At 42.7% G+C, this 12,506-nt stretch overlaps 1 protein-coding gene across 2 annotated transcripts in view; it reads right to left on the bottom strand.

The window, feature by feature from the left end:
- Positions 1 to 11,587, bottom strand: part of IL15 (interleukin 15) — a 97,869-nt gene extending 86,282 nt beyond the window's left edge. The window contains exon 1 of one of the 2 annotated variants that reach the window (XM_010830304.1): positions 7,102 to 11,587. In XM_010830304.1, coding sequence (XP_010828606.1) covers positions 7,102 to 7,747 — 646 coding nt within the window. In that variant the 5' untranslated portion in view covers positions 7,748 to 11,587. Of the gene's footprint in view, positions 1 to 6,593 lie in introns of both variants that reach the window. The other variant, XM_010830305.1, reaches the window with a different exon arrangement.
- Positions 11,588 to 12,506: the final 919 nt, after the last annotated feature.

Below are 12,506 nucleotides of genomic sequence, written 5' to 3'. Positions count from 1 at the left end.
TCTGTTTTGAAGGCACAGCTAAGTGATTGAGCAGAATAAATGGCAGGGTGTGAAGGGGAAGAAAGGAATACTCCATGGTTAATAGGTTGATTGGCGATCTGTGCAATTACAAGAATGGACTTGTCATGGGTGTAGCAATTTTGGGGGTAAAGTCAGGAATCCAGGTCTTTACCATCTGGTGGCTCAAACAGCAAAGAACCCGCCTGCAATGCAGGAGATTCGGGTTCAATCCCTGGGTGGGGAAGATCCCCTGGAGAAGGGCACGGCAGCCTATTCCAGTATTCTTGCCTGGGAAATCCCATGGACAGAGGAGCCTGGCGGGCTACAGTCCATGGGGTCCCAAATAGTTGGACACAACTGGGTGACTTTCACTTCACAAGAATCCAATGAGCACTAGATATCTGATTGGGGGTGGTGAAGGGACTTTTATGTATAACTGGAATTCAGAGAGGGGTCATGACTAACACATACACTGATGAGTCATCATTTAGGAAGGTATTGAAAGCCAAGAGACTAAGATCACCAAGGGAGTGAGCATAGACAGAGAAAAGGCCATGAACTGAGCCCTCAGATGCCTATATTCAGAGGTTAAGAAAGTAAGGTGGCAAAGGAGACTAAATTTGATGCTGGTGAGGAAAAAGGACAATGAGGAGGGGGGATTCCCTGGAAGCCATACAAAGAACCTTCCGGTTCTGCTAATGTGGCACCTAGGAAGCAGACCAAGCTCTGGTTACTGGATTTCTCATGGGTTCCTGGTACCTTTGACAAGTGCACTTTTCACAGGATGGTGGGGATGACCATCTCGCTGGGTCAAGAGAGGATGAGAAAGATACACTGGATACAGACCAGAGTTGTTCTATCAAGGTTGTCCTATAACATGGGGACAGAAAAACCAGGTGGTAGCTGGAGAGAAACATGAGATCAAGAGAGTCTTTCTGGTTTCCCTTTTTAATGGGAAAAATTATAGCAAAGCTGCATGGTGAAGGAAAGACTCACTAGAGACAGAAGAAAAACTGATGACAAATTTTAAAAAAAGAATTCCTAGCATTAGCTCAGCTTCCCAGGTGGTACTAGTAACAATGAACCTGCCTGCCAATGCAGGAGATGCAGGAGACCTGGGTTGGGAAGACCCCATGGAGAAGAACATGGCAACTCACTCCAGCATTCTTGTCTGGAGAATCCCACAGACAGAGGAACCTGGCGAGCTACAGTCTAAAGGATCCCAAAGAGTCGGATGTGACTGAAGCGACTTAGCAGGCAGAATGACACAGGCAGGTCCTTGAGAAGATGATAGGAACAAGAGCATATCCCTGAATGGACTTCTGGCTGGTTTCCTTTGCTCCCATTCTTTCTTTTCTTCAATAAAGCCTATCCTACACTAATTTTCCTAAAATACTGCCTATATGATAATGTTCCAGCAAAGTGTTTTGCTGAGTTGCTTGTTTCCTACCTGTTTTGCATATGCGTCTGCCTAGCTGTTAAACTGTTCAATGATCACTGAGGTCAATAGAAGTCACCTACGTGTCCAACCCCTGGCTGGGGACATGGGACACACTGTCCTGTCTTTACTCAGAATATAAGTGTAGAGACACATAATAAGATGAATTCACGGAAAGAAACGCTATTACAGGGGAATGTTCGTGTGCCTGCTAAGTTGCTTCAATTATGTTAAACTCTTTGCGACCCTATAGCCTGTAGCCTGCCAGGCTCTGCTTTCCATGGAATTCTCCAGGCAAGAACACTGGAGTAGGTTGCCATGCCCTCCTTTAGGGGATCTTCCTGACCCATGGAGTAAATCTGCATCTCTTATGTCTGTTGCACTGGCAGGCAGGTTCTTTATACCAGTGCCACCTGGGAAGCCCATAGAGGAATGTAGACAGCACCAAATACATTCATAGGAGGAAAAGAATAATTTTTCCTGGGCAGTAGAAAGGGGCAGCCAAAGTTAGAGAGGGTGGGCTTTGTGAGCAGGACACTTGGCTGACAAGGAGTGATGAGGCATATGTATGGCAAGTGTGTCTGGAGCACAGAAGAGGTGACTGGAAATGAAGCTACAAAGGCTGTCTAAGCCTGACTAGAACCTACTCTTCAGTCCTATCATTGGGAAGACTCTATTGCAGCCAGATTCCCTCTTTTATTGTCTGCCCCACAAGGCGCACTCACGCATGTGTGTGGACACACACACACACTTGCTTTGAAGCACAGTGAGCCCTGGCAGTCCGGAAACCATGGGAAGGGGCTGTTGGGGAAAAGGCTGAACTAGATCAGAGCTCGTCAGGGAACCTCCATGACTTTCCAAGGTCTGAACGACCACAGAGAGTTCTAAAGAAATGAATTTCCAGATCCACTACTTCCATAGGAGCCCCTTTTTATGAATGGTATGCCTGAAATGACCCTGAAGCAAGCAGATTTCTAGCAAGTTCTCTTTTCCCTCTTCCTCTTTCATAACGATGCTTTTCCCATTTTACAAAAGAAAGGTGGACCTCGCCCCCACTCAGAATCCTACTTCGTGCCTTGCCTGTCCAGGGTGTCAAACATAGGGGAAAGGGGGGAAACTGCTATTAGAGACACTTTTTTAAGTCAAAGCAGTGGAGCCTGGAGGGCTGCAGTCCATGGGGTCGCTAAGAGTCGGACACGACTGAGCGCCTTCACTTTCATTTTTCACTTTCATGCATTGGAGAAGGACATGGCAACCCACTCCAGTGTTCTTGCCTGGAGAATCCCAGGGACGGCGGAGCCTTGTGGGCTGCCGTCTATGGGTTGCAGGGGGTAGGACACGACTGAAGCGACTTAGCGGCAGCAGCAGCAGCAATAATTACTTATCAAAAGTGAATGGGTTATTTTGGTTAGTTGTGTACTAATAACTATGCTTAAAATAACATAAATAATAATTTTCACAATACAAATATTAATATTTATTTTAAAATGAAATCTCGAAGTATATGCTTCTTTTTGGTGCTGAGGTGTATTTCTGTGTGTGCTTAATTGCATCTGACTCTGCAGCTCCATGAATTGCAGGGTGCAAGGCTCCTCTGTCCATGCAGTTTTCCATGGAAACTATGTCTCCTGCATTGGCAGGCGAATTCTTTACCACTGTGCCATCTGGGAAGCTCGCGGAGGGGTAAGGAGAGCAAACAAGTTGGAAAAATATATGGCTAAATATCTAACTAAAATGTTCAATTAGAAAATAATTTGAAAATGTTAGCAGTCAGTGCTAAAAGTGTGCAAATGATACAGATGACGCTTGAATAATGCAGGGTTGGGGCTCCAACACTCCGCTCTATGGAGAGTCTGCTCTAACCTACAGCAAGCCCTGGGTACCGCGGTTCCTTAGTGTCCATAGTTCTGCATCACAGAGTCAACCAGCCATGGATACCCTAGCACTGTGGTATTTACTGTCCAAAAAAGTCTCATATAAGTAGATCTCACAGTTTAAACTGCTGTCATTCAAGGGCCAATGTACTTCTTCTCCCAAAGTTGTGTCAGAAAGCATATGAGCAGAAGAGCCGGTAAGGAGACTTCAGTGGTGCAGGTTTCATTGCCTATGTCACTGGGCTGGTATGTCACAAAGATCATTAGAATCCCCACCCCCAACCTTACAGTCATCATATTTTCCTCTTCTGGGATCATTTTCAGTTTCAGTTCCTTTACTTAACCAAACACTTTCTGTCACTCTCCTTCAGCATTTGGAAAAGACACGACTTAGAACATGGCCACCTAATCGGCATTCTGACTTTTTTTAATTCATTTTCATGTGGTCCATATACAGTTCTCTGCTCTTCCAAAAAATGACCTGCCGTGCACCATTAGATTTTCAGTGGGATAAAACACTGGAAAATATATGTGTATACATACTCTACCTCCAGATACAGAATATGTACAAATACTACCATTGGATTGAGCTGAGGTCAGAGCATTTTATTTCCTATTTCTGATTCTAATACTGAATAACTTAAAAAAAGGGTAACATTCCCCAACATGCAGCAAGTTAGTAAATAGTAACACATACAAAGTTGACTGCAGTTATTTTAATAAAATTCACCATTAATTAGGAGTAAATACTACTAGCAAAACTCACAAATGTTCTCTCAACTTTCCTATGGGATGTTTCTACCCAATCCATAAAATAGGATACCAGCCAGCATATAAACAATGTTCAACTCAATAGTCTCACACAATAATCTGTAATCACTGGATCAAGAAATATAAGAGCTAATATTGAGCTAAAGAAAGAAGCTGGCTTCTTGCCAACCCTCAGACCATAAATATCTTCTGAAAAGGAGACTTCCCATACAGTTGACGACACCCATCTCCCCTGTGTTATGTGTCTTCTGAAGACTCCCTCAATCCCAGCCTTTCACTTGGATGAATGCAAGATACAGACATACATCAATCCACATTTGCCTACCATTTGTCAAGCTCTATCAGCAAAAACTAGGTGAAATGGACAAATGTTTTCATTCAGGAACCATAAAAAGATTTTATTCAAGGACCAAACTCATATAGACATCCATGTGATGTGACTACTATTTTCTCCTAAATGTAATCTTTAAATATATAATTAATAATGTTAGAATGAAAGTACCATATAAGTGTTACTATAAAACCAGTGTTCCATCATTATCTCACACTACCTTGCAATGAAATTATGGCTGTCACTATCAAATTGTGAGAAATATTTCTATGGAAATAATAGCCTTCATAAATACTGGTGTTCTTAAATCTCGACCACTTTCTCACTCTGTGACTTTGGGAAAGTTATTTAATTACTCTATGGTTCAATTTCTCCAGTTATAAAATACAGTCCCTACTACCACAAAAGTTTATTATGATATTTAAAAAAAAAACTACACACATATTTAGAACAATGTCTGGGACATAATAAGAAGTCATCAAGTGTTAGCTATGATTCATATTATTTCCGATAGTTCAAGTTGTGGACCTGAAATAGGACTCTCTGCATTATCACTCTCTTCATTATCACTAACTAACCTGCAAAAGAACTGTTACATAATGAATAGAACTTAGTATACTCAATGGGAGACAGGAAGAAAGGGCAGTTTTGTAAGTTTTTAATGTTTTTCAAACTGTTTTGTGTTCAAGATCCATTTAAAAAGATCATTAGAGTTATGGCTATTTTCCTCAGAAAAAGTCCCTTTATTCACAGCCTTCCCGAAGTCCAGGTTTGATAAAACCTGAGATGGAGACCCTTCTAGGATTTAAATTTTTCAATTATCAAACTTTAGACCACTGCTTTCCCCCTTCCTCCAAAGAAATTTATAAACATGTATTTCACTGACAAACATTATGTCCTGAGATACAGCTGTTGACATTTGCATATTAATTTCATGGATTAAAACAAAAAGCATCAAATTGTTTTTCTTAAACCCACCTAGTAAGCTGTAGGAAAATTCCTAATTCCAGAAACTGTAGCTTTAAATCAGGTTCTGGAGTTTCCATTCCAAATCAGCAGAGAACGGTGAACATTCTGCCTACCAGAAGTCCAGGCCAGCACCCAACCTAACCCCTCTGTCACCCTGTCCTAGAGCAGACAATCCTGCTGGAAAGGCCATTCTGAGTATGATCAAAACTCTGAGAGGAGAAAACCGAGGAAGAAATACAAGGATGTGCCTTTTCTGCCTACCAGAGCAAACCTTCACAGTCTTCTAGACTTCTTAACTTTATTAAGCAAAATTTTAATTTTTTTCACACATTTTTAACTCTAAAATGGCTATTGCTTTGTCATCAGTCCTTTCCTTTCTATATCTTTATGTTTCTCTCTTTGTACCTGCTCCCTCATTAGCTATCATGCCCTCTGCACTGCTTTCCAATAAAATGACAGGAGTTTAATGTATCTTGTACCTTGATGCATTATCATAGAACATCCACCTCTGCAGAGTAGGATGCTGTAACCACCTAGATCTCATCTGTTTATTCAGTCAAGTCAACTAAGCCGCTTTAAACACACTGACAAAATGAGAATGCCTATCAGTTACAAGGAGATGCCATCACCAGTGTCATAACATCAGACGGTAGTTTTTAAAAACATAATGGGAATCGCTAGTGACAACCACTTTACTTCCAGTTTTGAAACTTCTGATTCACCCTATTTAAGAACCTATTTTAAGCATCATTTAAAAATTAACCCTGCTTTACGTATACTTCGACGTTAAGAAACTTTTAAACGCATAGAAAATCAAGTTAAATTCAATACATTATAAGCTACGTTCAAATACATTGTATATGCTTGCAACATCTCAACAACACTTGGAAAAATTAACTGCATTTTCATTTAAAGCCCCTTTGAATAAGCAGTTCACAGCAGTACAAGTCTCCTGCATTTCTTGTAAGTTTCTAGCACGGATTTTCCGGAAATAATATAAAGCCAGGCCTGACTATCAAAAGGTAGCCATTCTATAAATTCCTCTTCCAAGGCAGATAAGTGTCCTGATCAAAAAAGAGGAGGGCAATTTGACTGACAAACACAGAGTCAGACGTGCAAGCTCACACAGGAGTTGGCACCGGTTGGCGAGTTGGCAACGGTCGGTGGGAGGTTTGGGAGGAGGGAGGGAAGAAGCGGGGAACTGCAGTACCTTACTTGAACTTTCTGAGCTGGATGAGGTGCAGAACTCAGTGCTCTGTGCGGTAGGACTTCCCTTTCTCCGAACCCCGCAGCTCGGCGGGGCGCGCTTCCCTCGCTCTCCGCCTCCCGGCTCGGAGTAGGTGGAGCGCACAGCACCCCGCGACGCGGAAAGAGCGGAGCGCACCGCGGGGCCGCGGGGGACCCGCGCGGGAGCCGCAAGTGGACTAGCAGTCTGTGCTCGGCTGGAAGCGGAGGATGGCGTGGAGAGCCCGCGACAGGAATAAAGGGTCAGAAGGGGAAAAACCTCTGCGCCTAGCGCCACCGAAAACCGAAGTCGCGGTCAAGTGTTTCCCCCGTAAGAGGGCGGGGCGGCCCGGCTGGCAGCTAGTCGGCGGGGAGACGGGTGGGTCCGGCCAGTGCTGGGAGGGGACCGAGACGAAGGCTTTCGGGGAAAATTCCCTTGCCCTTTCCAGCCACCAGCACCTCCCCTCCCGAAGCGGAGAAGCCAAGCTCTGTACCTCCATCGACTCCGGGCTGCAGGGTCAGGGGCGGCAGGCAGTGCAGCGGGGCGGGCGCGGGCACCCGGCTCCCCTCCCGGGCGTCGGGCCCCTGCGGCCACAAACAAATCAGCTGGGGTTTCCCTGGGCGCCTGGAACCCAAGGAGTCCCAACCCCCAACGAAAAGAAAAGTGAAAGAGAAGAGAGCGAGGAGGAACGGCCAAGATAAACACCCCCAGCGCAGGCTGGGGGAGGGGTGGGTGGCAGCAGCTCTTTGCCGGGTGCCCCAGGTGTCTTGGCTCCACGCCCCCTGGGAGGTGTCCTCCAGTGCCAAGCCCGGGGGCGCAGAACCTGGAGGGCAGAGGGGAGGAAGGCAGGCTAGGCTCTCCTGCCCCGCCTCCTGGGACGCTGGCCGTGGCCTTGGCCTATCCCTCCCTCTTGGGACACATGCAGGGAAGGAGCGAGAAGGTGACCCGAAGTCCATCTGCCGCATCCACGGGCCCATGGGACGCGAGGCTGTCTGAGCTGCGACTGAGACCTGGGTGCGGCGCAGATCCAAGGCGTCTGCAGGAGAGGGAAAACGTGTTGGGTCGGGATGGGCGGCCGCCTCAGACCTTGACCCTCCCCGTAGGTAGACTGGAAGCTGAAGTTCTACTAAAGAAACCATGGAAGGAAGACATCTGGGCGACTACTTTGTCCAAGGCAGTTGGCACGGAGGGTGAATGAACTTGAAGGGAGCCTGTCTGCCGGCCACTTTCCCAGTCTAGTGCATAGTCCAGTGTGACATATTACAATAGGACCGTGTGAAATGTTGTTATTGTAGGGTGTTACTGCTGGAAGAACCAAGTTCCTTGAGGCTAAGGTATTCTAATGCCTTAAAGCCTGCAGAAGAGGTTTCAGTTTTTTGGAGGCACTTTGGAGAATCTTGCACACATGTGAATCACTGAAAATCCCTAAGGGAAGGGTGCTTCCCCAAATTTTTCAGAGTTATGTCATAGGAAAAATAAGGCTCCCCAGAGCTTGGTAAAGCATTTAACTAACTTTCTTTTGCATCACATAAACATGTTAAAACTAAAATAGAAACATATTAGAAGTGATTTAAATATTAAATGTACCTAAAGTTCCATATAAAATCACTTCACTTTTTATGAAAAGTTTGAGCTCTAGGTAGTCACTGTCAACAAAATGAGATGAAAATGTAAATACTCTTTTACAACCATTCAAAATTTTACCATAGTTGGAAATTATATTTAAAGAAATAAAGCAATTATTCTTTTCTGTTTTAAGACAATGTAATACTGATTTTTCCTATGATAATGCCAGTGATTTAAAATCCAGTCAGACTTGTCCATGGCAAAGCTAAGTCCCCTACATACAAACTTTCAAGTTGTAAACTTTCAAAGATGCAAATGTGCATTCACACATCCAATCATATGAGTTAGTTCATTTGTCTGGCATACATTGTCATGTATGTGCATTGTCTACAAGTGACTGTGCTTTTGTGCACTTTACTGTACAGCACTGTATAGAGTATAGTAGCTCAGTATATTTCAAGCTCAGAATCTCCGGAAGCAAGGTAAAAGTAACAGTGATGTAGTTGGTACTGATACATGGTACTGTACTTTTCAAGGTTCTGTACTATAAGATTTAAAATGTTTATTTTTTGCATGTGTTATGTACTATTCGAGTGAAAAGTGTTATAAACCTATTATGGTACAGTACTATATAACTGACTGTGTTAGTTGGGCACCTAGGCTAACTTTGTTGGACTTAAGGAATGTGCTCTCGGAATTCAACTCCGAGATTTTTGTATGCAGGGGACTAACGATACACTGAAACTCTGATTTGCAGAACAAACATGCATCCTGAGATCAGGTGTGTACAGGATTGGTTTCTGTTACAATAGGCAGCCCTAAAGGCAAAGCATGTGTATATGTGAATATGGAAATTAATGACAGAGAAGTGGATCTGTGTCTGCTCATCGACTTGAACTGCTTCAGTCTTTCTTGGCTCCTGCAAGATGAACTCCCATACCTCCTTCAGCCCCCCTACAGATGTTGTGGGATCTGCAGCTGATGGCTGAAGCAGTTGTCCAGATAGTAAGGCCCCTCTTTGGCTTCACTCAGCAACAACTAGCAGAAGTAAATATCACCGCCACCAGAGGTCAGGTCATTACATGCTGCACTTGGCTGCCTAAGAGCACTTTAAAAAAGTTACTCTTAGCTGGAGCTCACTAGCCTGGTGGCTCTGGCTGACCCCAGGGCTGAGAGACATCAGTGTCTGACAACACACTTTTAATACGTGGCCGTCATGAATTTTCTGAGCTACTGGAGAAGTTTTCATGGTGCTGTGAAACTGATGGGAATTTTCTTCATGTAGCCAAACTGTAAAATACAATCAGTATAAATGGTCTCTGGATGTTGATTGAGCTTCTAATACATGTATAAACTCTAGAACAAGATGGACTGAATGAAATATGAAGCATTTAGTCAGGAGATAAAATACACAAATGACAAGAAAGTTGAGGAACGGAATATTTCCTGCCCTATGGCTCAGTGGTAAAGAATCTGCCTGCCAATGCAGGAGACACATGGTAAGCAGGTTGATCCCTGGGTCAGGAAGGACCCCTGGAGTAGGAAATGGCAACCTACTCCAGTATTCTTGCCTGGAAAATTCCAGAGACCGAGAAACCTGGCATCTACAGTCAATGGGGTTGTAAAGAGTCGGACACAACTGAGCACACACACATGTGACGTCATCAGTGAACAAAGATGTCACAATCATCAGCGATTGCAACCCTCCAGTGCGAGCTGGTGAACCCTAAGGGCACTCAGGAAGGAGAAGAATACCTTCGAGCTAGCAGCCATGGGACTACAGCCACTCCCTATGGTGAGCCCTGAGGAAAGGAAGCTCAGGATGTGAAAAACACTGGAAACTGGCCCCAGATAGCTGAGATGCAAAAGAAAGGAATGATTTCCATGAGCTTAGACTCTTGCATCTTCCCATACATAGAAAGCTCTAAGTTCCTTAACTTGGGATATCTGGTTTTCTTTAATTAACAGCAATCATATGACGTTCAGACTACCTCCCCTTTGTTGCAAAACTTGTATATAATCTGGCTTCTCCCCTTGCCTCCTCAGCACAGTTCTCTCAGGGTCACTTGAGATGCTGTCTCCCAGGCTCAAAGGTTTAAAAATTCCCATTGAAAAAAAAACATAACTCTCAGCTGTTAGGTTGTGAATATTTTTTAAATTGACAAATTGAAATTGAAACTGATGATGGCCATGGGAGAGACTGCTCAACTACATACTTGCCTCCTGAGCATGTAGGTCAAATTTGTTTTCTCAATTACACACAAAAATGTATATTTGAACTGGTTATATAAATGCATGCAATTCAATGAGGTTGGGTTTTCAGCATGTTTTTGTTGCAGTGCCTCAAAAAGAGAAATCTAAAGTATGCAACTTGTATTTTCAGTTGCCACAGGCTGTTTGGCAGGGTATTAAAAATTGCTCACACCAATGAACAAGTAAATCCCACTGTATAAATTAAAAGCAAAGGCCAAGATTGATGAAATTGCCTAAAGGTAACTAATAAAAGTACCATGAGGAAAGAAGTAAAAATTAACTAAATCTCACAGAAGTGACGATAATAATCTTCCTTTGAATTAAAAAAATAATAAAATAATAATGGAATAAATTTTAACATCTGATTTTTCATTCAAAATACAATATTACCTAATTGGCTAGTCTTCTTTAAAATAAATGGCTAACGAATGTTTTCTGTAGCTTTGGTGACTACATCGAAGCAGTTGAAAGTTAGCTCATCTGACTTCGTGTTCAAAGTCCACGACTGTGACCTTATTTATGGTTCTCCTAAGGAGCAGATCACAGAACAAGAAAAAGCTGACCTTCTGGTCTATGTAAAACATAGACTGGGACCCCTCAAGGTGCCATTTTGATTAAAACCTTACCTCGAGATTGCTTCCAGTCTTTTTGGTGGTCCTGACAACAAAGAGCAACATTCTTCCTCTTAAAGAAAGTTTTTAAGAGTTTCTTAAATTACTGCTTTGTCAGAGGTAGAGCAATACTAGCTTCTATTTCTGTAGTTCCTAGAAGTGTGCCTACTAAGACAAATATTAGCTCATTAAATCCTCGTGATAATGCTATGAAATATGAACAACTATTATCTCCATTTTACTAATGGAGAAACCAAGGCCACAAGAAATTTCACAATTTGCCTGCAATTCACATGCTGTTGGGTAGTCCCCCACAAGGATCTGATCTTGGGTGGTCTAGCTTGGGTCTACCCCTAACCCCTGCCACCTCTAAACTGACCCACCCTCCACAGCTTCTGAGAAAAGAAGCCTTTGCTCTCAGGCAGTATCTGACGGTTATATTTTATTTGCTCTAGAGTAATTTTAGCTGCCACCAGGGAGGAAACTCATCAGTTCCCTTCTGCTTCCTGATCTCCTTGTGTTTCTGTAATGAAACTGCCGTGAAATTTGCAACTACTTTATGAAAAAGATTATTTGAATAAAATCACTGACAACAGGCTGGCAGAGCTCTGCTGCAGGTCATAAACAGAAGAACCAGTGGCTGATACCTTCTGGCAGATGCCCATTAAAGATAGTGATTTTGTTTGGACTGCAGAGTCAAAGCATGCCTGTGGCATAGAAGGAGAAAGGGCCCCTAGTGTCAAGCTGTAAATGAATTTAAAATAATTAAATAATGACATAATACTTAATATGATTAAAAGTATATAGTATCTTAAATGTTTGTTATTTAGTAAGAAGGGGTTTAAATAGAACCAAGAGAAATTTAATGTGCTAATAATACTACTCTGAACAGTCTTTGAAGATTGATCTTATCAATCACAATCTAGTTCAAAATACATTAATTACCTTACTTAGATTTATGAGAGTGTACTATAAATGTACACAATATAACTGGGTTTTTTGGCATTTATTTCAGTGACTAATTATAAAAAGGGATTTCATTTTCATCACATATACTTGCTGAGGATGGAAAAGACACATTACTTGAGTTAGTCCTCTAATTTAAATAAGCACTTTTTACAATATGTCACAATTTTAATGAAAGGATGTGAACCAAAGTCAACACCAGTAATATCTACATCAGCAAGTTAAACTGACATTGATTTTGATTTTGATCATATGGCTAGCAAATAGGCCCTACATAAATATTTGAGTTTATTTTTGTTAAAAAATAGTTTCATCTGTCATGTATTGGTTGTAAATTCTTGCTAAAATCAAAACTTTGAGAACATATAGATATGTGTGTACGTATGTATATAAATACTGCTGCTGCTGCTAAGTCACTTCAGTCGTGTCTGACTCTGTGCAACCCGTAGATGGCAGCCCACCATGCTTCGCCATCCTGGGATTCTCCAAGCAAGAACACTGG

Source organism: Bison bison, unplaced genomic scaffold (genome assembly GCF_000754665.1).
Source record: "Bison bison bison isolate TAMUID 2011002044 unplaced genomic scaffold, Bison_UMD1.0 scf7180017864517, whole genome shotgun sequence".
Taxonomy (NCBI): Eukaryota; Metazoa; Chordata; class Mammalia; order Artiodactyla; family Bovidae; genus Bison; species Bison bison.
This window is presented reverse-complemented; position numbering and strand designations above follow the sequence as displayed.